Source organism: Silene latifolia, unplaced genomic scaffold, assembly GCF_048544455.1.
Source record: "Silene latifolia isolate original U9 population unplaced genomic scaffold, ASM4854445v1 chrun_scaffold_16, whole genome shotgun sequence".
Taxonomy (NCBI): domain Eukaryota; kingdom Viridiplantae; phylum Streptophyta; class Magnoliopsida; order Caryophyllales; family Caryophyllaceae; genus Silene; species Silene latifolia.
In genome coordinates this window covers 9,894,867-9,909,713 of record NW_027413123.1, presented here as the reverse complement: position 1 = coordinate 9,909,713, position 14,847 = coordinate 9,894,867, and the positions used below count along the sequence as shown (strand labels likewise).

The following is a 14,847-nucleotide window of genomic DNA, read 5'->3' as shown; positions in this document are numbered from 1 at the left end:
AGTGATCCTTATACCTAGTTAATTGATAAAGTGAGTATATTGGATTGGTGGATTCTGTGTGTTAAGTGTGAGTTGCCTATGATACTAAGGTTATGGAACTTGGCCTTGTTGTTTATACTTGGAAGTTTAAGTTGTGCTCGAGGTTAGCATAGTCGGTATACTTTTGTAAGTGTTGTGATGATTACCTAAGAACCATGTTAGGCGAGAGTTGTTGCTAGTTTTGGAATCTTATTTGGGTATTCACTTTGCGGTAATGAGGATTAGTAGCCAGAGTTCTTGAGATGTAATTATAAGTTAGGATCGATAGATGTTGAGTTGAGATGAGTTAGATGTTTTGGGTGGTTGTCTCATCATTTGGAGAATGTCATCATCTATGATTTAGGTTTCGAGAGTATAACAAGTTTTCTTTGGGATGGTAGAATGTGCAAGAACATTTGAATTTGGATTATGATTGAGGGTTGTACCATTTTGAGAAACTCATAGCTGACACTAGTTGGATATGAGTATAACTTTGTTAGAAGCTTTGAACTTGATCTCGTGGAGGTTTTTTTGTAGATGTTTGAGGATTTGGAGTGGTGAAATCACACTTATAGTGAAGTACCTTGTTTTATGGAATAACTTAGGATGAAGTAACATAAGTGTTTTGAGGAAATCCTTGAAAGTAATATGGTTGTGAGATTGATTTTTATTAGGAAGTTTTCGAAACCGTTTGGGATGATGTAGTGTTTGAGATATGAGTACCTGGCGTCTCCTTGTTGTCTAATTTCCCTTATTCTTTGACAATAAGTGTTACCGTTCATACCTCTCTTCCTCGCTTTATCATGCTCCTCCTTTAAACTTGATGCTGGTAACCTATAAAACTCTATCATTGACATCCTTGTTGATTTGACTTCCACTCCTACCCCTAGGGAGTTCATCATAGCTCTTTTGTTGGTTAAGTTTGGACTCTCCTAGCGTACTTTGTATTTATGATATCTAAGTTACTTTTCATATCGTACAACTTCTAAACTTTCAAGCTACCATTTTTGTGAACCTCTGCGATAAGGCGGAAAATATAACTAATAAAATGCAGAATTTTAGAAATTTTTTTGAAACTTTTACAATTTAAAGCGCGGGTTCGTAAAAATCTAAATACAAATAAAGAATGCGGAAATAAAGATAAAATTATACAAACGTGAGAGTCAAAGGTGAGGGAAAATATATCCCTCGAATGACAATACAATAAAAGGTGTGTATAAGCAATCCTAATAAACCGACTACTAGGCCAAAGTGCTCGCTAGCTCACACATGTCTTCACCCCATAGATCCACCAACTAATACCTGTCATTCATGTAAATATGAACGCCACAGTCAGTGGAGAGTAACTCAAGGTTTTCCCAGCCATAAATTGTCAAAATGAACATAACAAGGAACTAAAACAGGTAAGTCATATAAGATACTTACAAAAGATAAGAATATCAAGTTTATATGTAAACATGGCAATTAAATGAGATGGAATAAGATAGACCAACATTAGCATAATAAAGATTCAACTATTCACGTGAGACAATTAAATAATATGAAAGACAAGAATACGGTCGTTTAAAAAAAGCGCGCATTTCAAGGAAATACAACATAGATAGGAGATTAGAATCTGAATCATGTGAAGCAGTTAAGTAAGGGATCAACCAATGCAAAGTACAAGAATAGAAACCGTAGCCATTATTTGAAAAACCACTTAGAAAACATTGCACGGGACGTGGCTACTAATGTCACATTCTTACTTATGGCTTGCATCTCACCATAGGAAAGGATGAGAACATCAATCCCGACGATCATATCGCAACTAGAGGACTTATAGCTCATCCCTAGTATCCGATAGGACCAAGACAAACAACACAAGGCATAACTCTTGCCTTGAAAGACAAATACCAAAATCTATAACCAAGCAAGACCTTTACTACTTATATATATATATATATATATATATATATATATATATATATATATATATATATATATATATATATATATATATATATATATATATATATATATTCCGTTGGTAGGACGACAATGGTACTCCCAAGACTCAGTCCTAGCCTAAATCTGGCCAGACTCTCGGGACAGTACAGTTCCCGATTTGACATGCAACAGAACGGTCCGTATCCAAGACTCGAAGACAGATCGGAAATCGGGAACCCACAATCGGCAGGACAGTCCGAAAGAGGCGGAAGATATGAGCTAAACCCACGATCGGCAGGACAGTTTGAAAGAGGCGTAAAGACAAGTCAAGCAAAAAGTTATTGCATAAAGGCATTATCATAAGAATACGACTCAACCAAGCGATACGAATCATCTTGGAATGAGACTAATAATGTAATGAGCCGATGATAATCCAAGTAAGACATTTCATGCCAAATTATATTCATGAATATGAATAAGTAACTCATTTCTTCAATATTTGTCCCTTGAATAAAAATGTAAACAAACGGAAATGAACCCTTTATAATAAGCAAAACAAGCATTCAATTATTTTTTGGTAAAATGTAAGTATATTAATAACTAAAGGAACCGTCCAATTACATCAACAACATAACAAGCAAACTGCTAGCTTAACCACTGCCTAATACGTACTCTATCAGTTGGCTTACACATGAAATCAATCCTGCTAAGTACCTCCTTTCTTACCTGTGAAACAATGAATTCAGGCCTAGCTATGACAGACTCAAACCTACAATGATTCCTAACTTCCCAAATTTTGTAAGCTAGTCCTTTTATCAGAGCTGCAATGATCTTCTTCTTCAACAAACTTCGTACTCTCAACTTAAGCCACCACTGAATAAAATCACCAGTAGGGATAATGATATCCAGTCTCAGGGAGAGAATCTGCACACACCTGCTGCTGTAAATACAGTTGAAGAACAGGTTCATATGGTCTTCATCCTCCAGTCCACAGAGATGACAAATAGGATCAGAAATAATATGGAACTGCTGAAGTCTATCTTTTATGAGGAGCCTTTCATTTGCAACTAACCATCCTATGAAACAATGCTTTGGTATACTTAGATTTTTCCAAACAAACTTAGCCCAAACTTTTGGCACATCAGCATCACCCAGCCATTGATATCCTTGCTGAATAGAGTAAGCATTACCTTCCTTAAGCCACCACTGTCCATGAAACCCAGCTTGCAGAATGTCCTTAACACCACAGATTTTACGCCAGGACCAGCTAGAGTAAGGTTTAGGTTGATAAGACATCCAATCAGAATTTTTAATGTAAATTGAATGGACCCATTTGACCCACAAATGATCCTTTTTGTGACTAATCCACCAGATATACTTACCCAACGCTGCTCTATTCCACCTCCTCAGATCAATAATACCCAATCCACCTTCCTTTTTACTTTTACAGCAGGTAGACCAAGAAATCAAAGGAGGAGAGTTAGCAGACTCCTTACCCTGCCAGAGGAAACTTCTACATAAAGCTTCAACTTTGTTGAGGATGCTTGCAGGAAGAATGAATATCTTTGCCCAATAGCAATGCAAGGTGCTCAGAACAGACTTGATAAGGACCAACCTACCTGCATAAGACAACTTCCTCGTCCCAACAGCTTTAATCCTTTCAATAACCCTATCAACCAATTTATCACATTCAAGGGCAGAGAGTCTCTTAGAAGCAATGGGAACCCCAAGGTATCTGAAGGGGAGATGTCCCTCCACCATTCCTGTCAACTAAACAAGTTCAGACATAATTCCAGAAGAGACTCCATTGCTGTACAGACTAGACTTGCTCTGGTTCATACATAAACCAGAAGCTCTTGACAATGTTTCAAAAGCCCTCAGCAGCATGATCACCACATCCTTCTCACCCTTACAAAAAAGAAGTAGATCATCTGCAAAGCATAAGTGGGATAACTTCAGAGGTTTACACAAAGGATGGAATTTAAAACTTCCATTTCCTGCACCACATAAAGTACCCTACTCAAATACTCCATGCATATAGTGAATAACAAAGGAGAGAGTGGATCCCCTTGATGTATCCCTCTTTTAGCCTTAAAGAATCCAAAGAAATCCCCATTAAGAGCCAAGGAAAAGGAAGGGGTACACACACACTCCATGATCAATTGAACAAAACTTTCAGGGAAGTTCAATGCCTCAAGCATTTGGTTAATGAAACTCCACTCAATGCTATCATAGGCCTTCTGGAAGTCCACTTTAATCATCACCCTTTGAGAACAAGCTTTTCTACCATATAGTCTAACCAAATCTTGGCATATCAAGATATTTTCTACAATATCACGCCCTTTAATAAAAGCACTTTGATTAGGACTAATGATCAAGGGAAGAACATCTCCCAACCTAGAACTCAAGATTTTAGTTATACACTTATATAAAGTGTTACAGCAAGCAATGGGACCGAATTGAGTAACTGAATTTGGTCTATCAACTTTAGGGATAAGAGTCAAAACCGTATTATTCAACTGCTTGAGCATCCTTCCATTCTGAAAGAAATCCATAACTGCTTCAGTAATTCAAACACCTATGACATCCCAGCTGTCTTTAAAAAACTGGCTAGAGTATCCATCATGGCCAGGTGCCTTGGTCCCTGGAATGGAAAACAAAGCCAGCTTGACTTCTTCTGCAGTGCCTGGTTTCAGCAAAACTGAATGCATATCATCTGTTACCAGCTTCCCTCTCCTTACAGTTGGGACGTGGACATCAAGAACATCTTTACTGGTTCCCAGAATATGAGTAAAATAATCAATGAAGGCATCATTAATACCTTGCCCCTCAGTCTGATTCTTTCCAAACATATCATCCACTTGAATAACTTTATTCCTACTTCTTCTACTCCTTATACTTGCATGAAAATAAGCTATATTATCATCTCCTTCAGTAGCCCATTCGGTTTTTGACTTCTGCAAGAGGAACATATGTTTAGCTTTTTGCATCTGAGCATACTCCTTAGCAATCTCCATCTCAACTGCAATCAGCTCAGGATCCATAGGCTTGACCCTAAGCTTTTTCTGTACCTCAGTCAAAGCCATACATGTAATGGAACAATTATTCTCAATATCATTAAAATCCCTCTTGTTAAGAAGTCTAAGTCTCCTCTTCAACATTTTAAGTTTTGAGACCACTTGAAACATTTTTGTCCCATCAATGTACTTATTCCAAGCCTCTCTAACAATCCCATCAAAATCAGAACTCAAGGACCACATGTTGTAGTATTTAAATGGAGCTCTAGTTCTTCTAACCAAGGAATCAAACTGTACAATACAAGGACAATGGTCATAGAGCCCTTCAGGCAAGAAATTGGCAAAAGCCTCAGGATAACTAGAGATCCATTCAGCATTGACCAACATCCTGTCTATTCTACTATAAACTCTAGAATCCACTCCTTGTTTATTATTCCAAGTGAAAAATGAGCCAATAGCAGGTATATCTTGCAACTGGCACCAATTAACACAATCCTGGAAGGGAGCAATTTCAGCAGAGGTAACATCAGACCCAATCCTCTCATTATAATTCAACACATTATTAAAATCTCCCCCACAGCCCAAGCCTCATGACATAAACCATCATACTCCTTCAACTTATTCCACAGAATCTCTCTGCCGGTACTATGATTAAAGCCATATACAACTGTAAACCAAAACTTCCTACCAGTCACCTTGCTCAGAACAAAAGAATGAATGGTCTGGCTTGTAATATCCACAACATTAACATCAAAGCAATTAGGGTCCCAAAGTAACCACACTCTACTATTTTTCTGAAGACTATTATTGGTGCATAATGCCCAGCTAGAGCATAAGTTATTCCTAACTTTTAACCAATTATTACTCTTAACTCTAGTTTCTACCAAACCAAATAGCCCAATTTTATTAGAATGCAAAAACCATTTTATTTCCTTTTGCTTATTCAGGCTATTTAGTCCTCTAATATTCCAGAAACCAAAATTATCCATTACCAACTCTTGAAGTGGATCCTTCCTCAATAATTCTTGCAACTAACACTTTCTTACTGTTAATTCCACCCTTAGCCATATGAACTGATCTCTGAACTGCAGCACTGAAAGTATCCATAAAAGAGGTTTTACTTGGGCCAATGTCCTTGTTGTAATTCTGTGAGTTCCGCCTTGTAAGGATTCTAGCCGGAGTAAAAGGAACTGATGGAGTACTCTCAGTTAAAACCACAGGTTGACTATTTGGAGGGTGAGGCACAGGGGAAGGTACAAGTGCAAGAGCTTGAGTAGCTGCAGCAGGAGAAGGAACTACTGGAGCAGATGTAGCTGCAGGAGCACGGGTAGGAGCCTGTTTCCTAGCAACTGGCCTTCACACTTGTTTAGCCCCTCTAGGCTTTGAAGTATTAGCAGTAGGAGAAGGTTTCCTACAGTTAACCGCCAAATGCCTCATCCCTTTACAACTTGTACAATGTGTTGGCAACCAATCATACTCAACTTTAATCCTCTGAACTTTTCTTTTCTTATCCAAAAATTCAATGCTATTAGGATAAGTCTGATCAGGTTTGACTTTAACTAGAACCCTAGCAAAGTTCAGCAGAGTTTTCTGTTGCGTAGCATCATCACAACGAATATATTCCCCAATTAGGCCACTTATTTTCTTCAGAGCAGTCTGACCCCAGAATTTCAATTCAAGCCCAGAAAGTTTCACCCAAATAGGAACATATTCTAAGTCATGAAGCATTCAATTATAAATGACTTAAATGTAAAATAAACCATTTACTACTCACAAGGCATGAATAATTAAATTGGTCTCATATTAAAATGAAAACACGTCATTTCATATATAAGTTAGATGATTAAATAATGCATTCCACAATTATAAATCATGTGAGAAAAATATATAAATGAACGATATTTAGCGAATTTCATCATATAAAACGCGAGATAAAATTTAAATAACCGCAAACGAAACCTTCATGAGACCACACCATCTTATAAACTAGCCCAGTATCTAATGGCATAAACCAGCCCAATCTGACAAGCCATACTTCAAGTGGTCCGATGGCATCCCATGTAAACAACCCAGTCACCATCATGACTCAAAACAGCCCGTTTTGGGTTCTCATAAACCCACCTCAAGCACTAATACTTACGACCCAACTCAGTCCCAAACAGCCACCTAACAAACCACCAAAAGCCGGTCTGAAGCAGAGTAATATGCCGCCTTAAACTAGTCCGCAACAGCCCATAACAGGCCGCTCAAACCCCTCTCCCACTGCTGTACACAAGACCTGCGAAATAGCATCCACAACCCAAACACGGTTGCCAAAAGACCCCTGAAACGGTCACCAAAACAGAGGCATGAAATCGTTCCAAACAGTCCATTCCTCACATAAAACAGTCCCAAAAATGCACAGCATGACCGTCCCAACATCAGTCATTCTTTAGCCCCTTTTGTCTGTTTAATCATTGGTTTTGGGGACATTGCTACTCTTACTGGATTATGGCCTTGCCATGTTTTTTACAACATTTACTGCACTATCAGGTTACAATCTTATACCACTAACCCTTTTTTGTCTTACTTCATCAATCTTTAATATTTCATCTGCCATGATCCTATCTTTAACTGTGATACTTGACTTTTACTCCATTAATCTACTTACCATGATGCGATTTAATGTTATGGATCTTTGCAGGACTGAAAAAGTTGGCACAAGACGGAATTTCGTCCTATAAAACACTAGACGCTAAAATACCTCAAGTAAGCATATAAGTCGAGTATTATTCTGACACATTCAACCATTCAAGTGAGAAAAGCATAAAGAACCAATCTTTAACATACAAAGGCATAAAGAAACGACATATAAGGTGAAATTTTGACATTTTTGTCGAGTAACCTATCACCGTTACCCTATAACTTCTTCAATCTCTGAGTGAATCGTCTAAAAGTACGAGCCTTCCTTCGGGTCTTCAAGCTCATCAACTAGCACACGAAAGAACTCGGTTTTCAGCTAAACCGTGAAATTTACAAGACGGGTCAAAAACGAAAATCTCACAAGACCGCAACTTTCTTACCTAGAAAGAAGGAGGAAGGTAAGGGGAAGAGAATAGTACATCAATTATGGAATTTGGTCGAGAAATGAAATCGGGATCTCGGGTTGAAGACGGGTATGTATTAATGGTGGTGGTGTTGTTTTTTGTTGTTTCTGGGTTGTTGTTACAGTAAGATGATTGAAAAAGAATAGAGAGGTGAAGGGGGAAAGTGACGGGGGAAAGTGGGGAAATAATAATAATAATAATAATAATAATAATAATAATAATAATAATAATAATAATAATAATAATAATAACAATAATAATAATAATAATAATAATAATAATAATAATAATAATTAAAAAAAATATAATAATAATAATAATAATAATAATAATAATAATAATAATAATAATAATAATAATAATAATAATAATAATAATAATAATAATAATAATAATAATAATAATAATAATAATAATAATAATAATAATAATAATAATAATAATAATAATAATAATAATAATAATAATAATAATAATAATAATAATAATAAAAGGATTATTTAAGTTAGAGTGTATGAGAGGTAGGTGAGTGTGTTGTCGATACGGGATAGGTCGAGAATAAATTATCCTCACATGTGAAAATGTGACGGTCTTTTGTTAGACGGTAATATGTCTCAAGTCTATATTAACTTAAGACGGAAAAGTATTATTGTTATTATTGTCAGTATTAATACTATCCGACTAAAATACGTATTTTTATATAAATTAAGCTTTAAAATATTACTTTTATAAAAATCACTTTTAAAATAAAACTTAATTAAATTAAATAATTTAAAAATATAAAATAAAGTAATAGGATGGTTAAATAAATTATAAATGTCAAAATGAGAAATTCGCGGGTGTTACAATCACCCCACCTTTTAAAAAGTTTCGTCCTCGAAACTTGAAAGTACAAAATGAAACGTTATAAAAATAAAGCTGGACTTTTTGAAATCGGTAACTAAAATATTAAAAGGTTACTTGTTGCAAGAATTAAAATTCCTTCCGAATTTTCAAGTAGAATTTTCCAACAGTACCAGATTCTCGTCAAAGGAACGGAAGTGTTCTCGTTGCGCATTCAAGAACATCACACTCCAAATCGAAGACAAGGTCAAATATCAAATCATTTACAGAAACCAAAATCAAAATACTTTCAAAAATATTTATGAAGGGTTTTCAAAAGTATAAGTCTCTTTCATGGAACGAAATTGCTCTTGTCGTGCACACAAGAGCGCTACCTTTCCAAGTCAAAGCCAAGTTTAAAACAAAAATCATTCGCCGACAAGCGTAGAACAAGTTATTAAACGTCTCTAATAACAAGTTCTAACATCCTATCAACGTTAAAAACAAATGAAAATGGTAATCCACTCAAATTTTCCTTTGCAAAAGGCAAAATAAAAATAAAAGTTTCACTTTTAAACTCGAAAAGGAATCAAATCCTTGAAATTATAACATTAAACTTTGACAAGGAATCATATATAAATCAAAGTTATTTAGAAATCGAGCAAAATTTAAAAGCAACTCGGGTTTAGCAATCAAAAATCATGATAAAAGGAGTCTACAGTCGGCGAACAAAAATAAAACTAAATCAAATTTTCATTTTCAAACCTTTAAAATAGGTAAAGTATTGTAAAAGTAACATAAACTTTTAACAACGAACCAAAATAGTAGTTTGAAAAGTTTAGAAGTTGTACGATATGAAAAGCAATTTAGACAACATAAATACAAAGTACGCTAAGAGAGTCCAAACTTAACCAACAAAAGCGCTATGATAAACTTCCTAGGGGTAAGAGTCGAAGCAAGGTCAACAAGGATGTCAAGGATAGAGTTTCATAGGTTACGAGTATCAAACTTAAAGGAGGAGCACGACGAAGCGAGGAAGAGAGGTATGAAGGGTAACGTTTATGGTCAAAGAAAAAGGGAGATTAGACAACAAGGAAACGCCAGATACTCAAATTTCAAATACGAACATCACCATAAGCGGTTCCGAAAACTTCTTAACACAAAACTCATAACCACATCACTCCCAAAGATTTCCTCAGAACACTTACGTTACTTCACCCTAAGATATTCCATGAAACAAGGTACTTCACTATAAGTGTGATTTCACCACTCCAAATCCTCAAACATCTACAAACAACCTCACGAGATCAAGGTCAAAGCTTCTAACAAAGTTATACTCATGTCCAACTAGTGTCAACTATGAGTTTCTCAAAATGGTAAAACCCTCAATCAAAAATCCAAATTCGAAAGTTATTTTGCACATTCGATCATCCCAAAGAGATCTTGTTATACCCTAGAAACCTAAAGCATAGATGGTGACATTCTCCAAATCACGAGACAACCACACCAAACATCTAACTCATCTCAGCTCAACATCTATCGATCCCAACTTATAATTATATCTCAAGAACTCTGGCTACTAATCCTCATTACCGCAAAGTGAATACCCCAATGAGATTCCAAAACTAGCAACAACTCTCGCCTAACATGGTTCATATGTAATCATCACAACACTCACAAAAGTATACTGACTATGCTAACCTCGAGCTCAACTCAAACTTCCAAGTACAAACAACAAGGCCAAGTTATATAACCTTAGTATTATAAGCAACTCACACTTAACACACAGAATCCACCAATCAATTATACTCACTTTATGAAGGAACTAGGTATAAGAATTACTAAGTATGCCATATCACACTACCTAAGTCTTTCTAACATCACAACTTCTCAAAACCAGGGTTATGGGTCAACCACAAACAACTCCACAAAGCCAAATTATCCAACCACGGTTAAAATCCACACAAGAAAGGGAACTATCTACAAGACATCAAGGGAGGATAAGCAAGGAATAAAGGACAAGTTGGAGGTACAAGAGTAACTTCCAAGAAAAAGGAAAGGTGAGTTTGGAAGAAGAAATAAGCATCAAGAAGTAAAAGAACGAGGCAAGGTACACAAAAAATGAGAAATATCTTCGAGGAAATAGAAGCATTCTTCATAAGTTGAATAAATCTTCAATTCCGGCAATAGGCACCAAGTCTTGATCTCCACATAGGTAAGCTCACGATCATTGATCCAATGGTCAAGAAATAATTGACAATCAACAAACATGTTAGAACCTACCACGAAGAATACACAAAGAGACTACCAACTTAGGTCCTTATTTCTACCCATCTCTTATTTATTATTTAAGGTCAAGTTCAAGATAAAGTTTGGGGTACACGTGTGTGCGTCGGGAGCAACATAGGCTCTGATACGAGTTGTAAACCCCCGCGATAAGGCGGAAAATATAACTAATAAAATGCGGAATTTCAGAAAAAAATTTGTGACATTTAAAATTTAAAGCGCGGGTTCGTAAAAATATAAAACACAAATAAAGAATGCGAAAATAAAGATTAAATTATACAAACGTGATAGTCAAAGGTGAGGGAAAATATATCCCTCGAATGACAATATAATAAAAGGTGTGTCTAAGCAAACCTAATAAACCGACTACTAGCCCAAAGTGCTCGCTAGCTCACACATGTCTTCACCCCATAAATGCACCAACTAATACTTGTCATTCATGTAAACATGAACGCCACAGTCAGTGGGGAGTAACTCAAGGCTCTCCCAGCCACAAATTGTCAAAATGAACATAACAAGGAATTAAAACAGGTAAGTCATATAAGATACTTATAAAAGATAAGAATATCAAGTTTATATATAAACATGACAATTAAATGAGATGGAACAAGATAGACCAACATTAGCATAATAAAGATTCAACTATTCACGTGAGACAATTAAATAATATGAAAGACAAGAATACGGTCATTTATTCAAAAGCACGCATTTCAAGGAAATACAACATAGATAAGAGATTAGAATCCAAATCATGTGAAACAGTTAAGTAAGGGATCAAACAATGCAAAGTACAAGAATAGAAACCGTACCCATTATTTGGAAAATCACTTAGCAAACATTGCACGGGACGTGGCTACTAATGTCACATTCATACTTATGGCTTGCATCTCACCATAAGAACGGATGGGAACATCAATCCCGACGATCATATCACAACTGGAGGGCTTATAGCTCACCCCTAGTATCCGATAGGACCAAGACAAACAACACAAGGCATAACTCTTGCCTTGAAAGACAAATACCAATATCTATAACCAAGCAAGACCTTTACTACTCATATATATATATATATATATATATATATATATATATATATATATATATATATATATAGAGGCCGGATCCGGTGAGGCACCTCATTATGGCGAGGCGGCCGGTCTCACCAAATTCATTCATTAAACTTGGGGCGGACTGAATGTGGACTGATCTTAAACGGGCTAATTCAATGTGGGCTGTCAATTCATCTTTTCCTAATTTGTCAGTTCATCTTTTCTAAACATCTAAACAAAATTTCTTCATCAACGATTAATATGTGATTGTAGCGATTGTTCATAGATTCCAAACCCAAACTTCATAAACTAATCAACGATTCATCAATTGCAGCGATTGTTCATTCCAATTGATGAATTCCGTGAGGGTTGTGAACCGATTAATATCGTGATTCCAATTGCAGCGATTTGCCGATCAACAAGCTACAGCAATAATATCGTGATTTCAGCAATTTCAGAAGACTTTATTCGATTAATTTGAAGGTAATTTCATCAAAATAACATACAACAACGTGATTTCAGCAATTTCAGAAGAAGATTTCGAATAATTTCGAGGTAATTTCATAATTTTGATCAAAATTGAGCTCGATTAATTTGTGTTTCAGTTTTAGTTTGTAAAATATTGTGATTGTAGTGGAATCGAAGGCTCGATTTTGTGTAATATGAGGAAAGTGTGGTGGGAATAGGTGATTAATTATCATGTGAGTATTTGGTTGATTACTTGATTGTGCGAATTTTAGTGGGTAATCGAACAAACAACAACAGCTTTACAAACGTCAACTTATTATATAAAATTTGGCGCAAAAATGTAATCTGTTTGATCTGGTCCTTTATATGTAAGCATTGGTTTATCTCTGATTCTCTTAAACGGAAACAGTTATTTATAATATTCATTTATGTTAGCGAACATCCTTGAAAAGATAAATCAGTAATGTATCATGTATGCTTTTACATTTCCAAAAGCAAAGTTGTTTCTGTCCTCTGTGTCGTCTTTCGTTCTCTAGTTATGTTAGCTGTAGCCTGTAGGATAATTATGTTAGCACAATTCCGACCTTGCAGTGTTTTTAAGTTCCCACTTTGGGCGTTTTCTCTGTTCGCCTTTGCTGTCCATCTTTCGTGATTCTTTGTGGACAAGACCTGATGCTCATTTAGTAAGAGAAAAATGTTACCAAGATTGACATTTGTGAATAGACATTGGTAGTACACGTCGACTCAAAGTTGGTGATAGTTGCTAGACTAGTAATCTGTCATCCTTTGTCACTTGTACAGAGCGGCTGCATTCGTAGTACACGGCGACTTATGTTGCAAGTTATAAGATACTGGTTTTAGACATTGGTCACCTTAGTCTGTCTTTTAGGTTGTCGATTAGTTGTAGAACGCTGACATTCTCGTATGGTCCGAGCAAGTGAGCGGCGATTAATCTTTGGTGTAGAGGAAGTAAGGGAGGTGCTCCATGACCATGATGGTGTTATTGGAGTGCGGAATTTACGAATACAATTGTCCTATATGGGGATTGAGGCTTTGAAATACATTAGTTATCCTGCTCGGTATTGGTTTCGGTCTCTTTTAAGTCTCATTGCCATTTACGTGTCGACTTGCGTGATTCAAAGAGCGATGATTTGAAATGTGATCATCGTTGTTTGTGATTCGTGTTTGAGATTTGTTACTGTACTTGTTAGTTTGATGTTCATTGTTACTATTAGTTTAATCATGATATTTATTTGTATAATTGAGGGAAACGACACCGAAATTTGTCGAATTTGGTGTCTTTGATGAACATGTTGCAGTATCTAACTTCAAGACATTGCTTTCTATTGGCTTTGCTTTTCCTGTTTTCTCACTTTGAAAATGCTAATTGTGTCTGAAGAATCCTTCTCTTGACCGTGTAAAAGACATTGGCTGCATCATTCTTTTAATTAGTTTAATGTTCTCTGTATGCCTTTAATTGACCAAGATTTCCTTTCCTCATTTCACTAAACAACCTTTTCCCCTTTATCTTCTTTTGTGTAATAGCTCCAAAAAGACCAGTTGACAAGCCACTCGTTTACGGGAGATACCAACAAGTGCTCCAAATAGGTGATTTTGTGAATCTCGGTCCTTATGTTGTGAATCCTATAGCTTGTTTTGTGAACATGTAAGATAATTTTCTAAAACTTGGTCATTATAGGTGTTAGGAATCACCTATTTTGTTCTTTGCCTTATTTTGTGAATCTCAGTCCTTATTTTGTGAATCTCATACCTTATTCAGTGAATCTTAAGGCTTGTTTTGTGAAACTTGATCATCATAAGTGGTTAAAATCACCTATTTTGCTCTTTTCTTTATTAGGTGAATCTTAGACTTTGTTTTGTGAATCTCAGACCTTGTTCAGTGAATCTTAGAGGTTGTTTTGTGAAACTTGGTCATCATAAGTGGTTAAAATCACGTTTTTTGCTCTTTTCCTTATTTGGTGAATCTCATACCTTATTATGTGAATCTCATACCTTATTCAAGAATCTTAAGGCTTGTTTTTGTGAAACTTGATCATCATAAGTTGTTAAAATAACCTATTTTGCTCTTTTCTTTATTAGGTGAATCTCGACCTTATTTTGTGAATCTCGGACCTTGTTCGAAATCGAGAGCTTGTTTTGTGAAACTTGGTCATC

At 35.8% G+C, this 14,847-nt stretch overlaps 2 protein-coding genes across 2 annotated transcripts; both read right to left on the bottom strand.

Annotated features, from left to right (window-relative positions):
- Window positions 1-2,589: 2,589 nt before the first annotated feature.
- Window positions 2,590-3,705, bottom strand: LOC141637248 (uncharacterized). Its single transcript, XM_074446812.1, has one exon. The coding sequence runs from the start codon at window positions 3,703-3,705 to the stop codon at window positions 2,590-2,592; it is 1,116 nt and encodes a 371-aa protein (XP_074302913.1).
- Window positions 3,706-4,514: 809 nt separating this feature from the next.
- On the bottom strand, window positions 4,515-7,041 carry LOC141637247 (uncharacterized). Its single transcript, XM_074446811.1, has 5 exons — window positions 6,921-7,041; window positions 6,377-6,673; window positions 5,954-6,274; window positions 5,540-5,841; window positions 4,515-5,456 (listed from the first exon to the last, which is right to left on the bottom strand). Exons 1-5 carry the CDS (start codon window positions 7,039-7,041, stop codon window positions 4,515-4,517), a joined length of 1,983 nt encoding a protein of 660 aa, XP_074302912.1.
- Between the last annotated feature and the right edge of the window lie 7,806 nt (window positions 7,042-14,847).

Coding starts and splice junctions, on each gene's coding strand:
- LOC141637247 (XM_074446811.1), bottom strand. CDS start 7,041: ATGGTGACTGGGTTGTTTACATGGGATGCCATCGGACCACTTGAAGTA. Junction 6,674..6,920: donor GATGGTGTGGTCTCATGAAG/GTTTCGTTTGCG, acceptor TTCATGACTTAG/AATATGTTCCTATTTGGGTG. Junction 5,842..5,953: donor AGGATCCACTTCAAGAGTTG/GTAATGGATAAT, acceptor TTGGTTTGGTAG/AAACTAGAGTTAAGAGTAAT.
- LOC141637248 (XM_074446812.1), bottom strand. CDS start 3,705: ATGGTGGAGGGACATCTCCCCTTCAGATACCTTGGGGTTCCCATTGCT.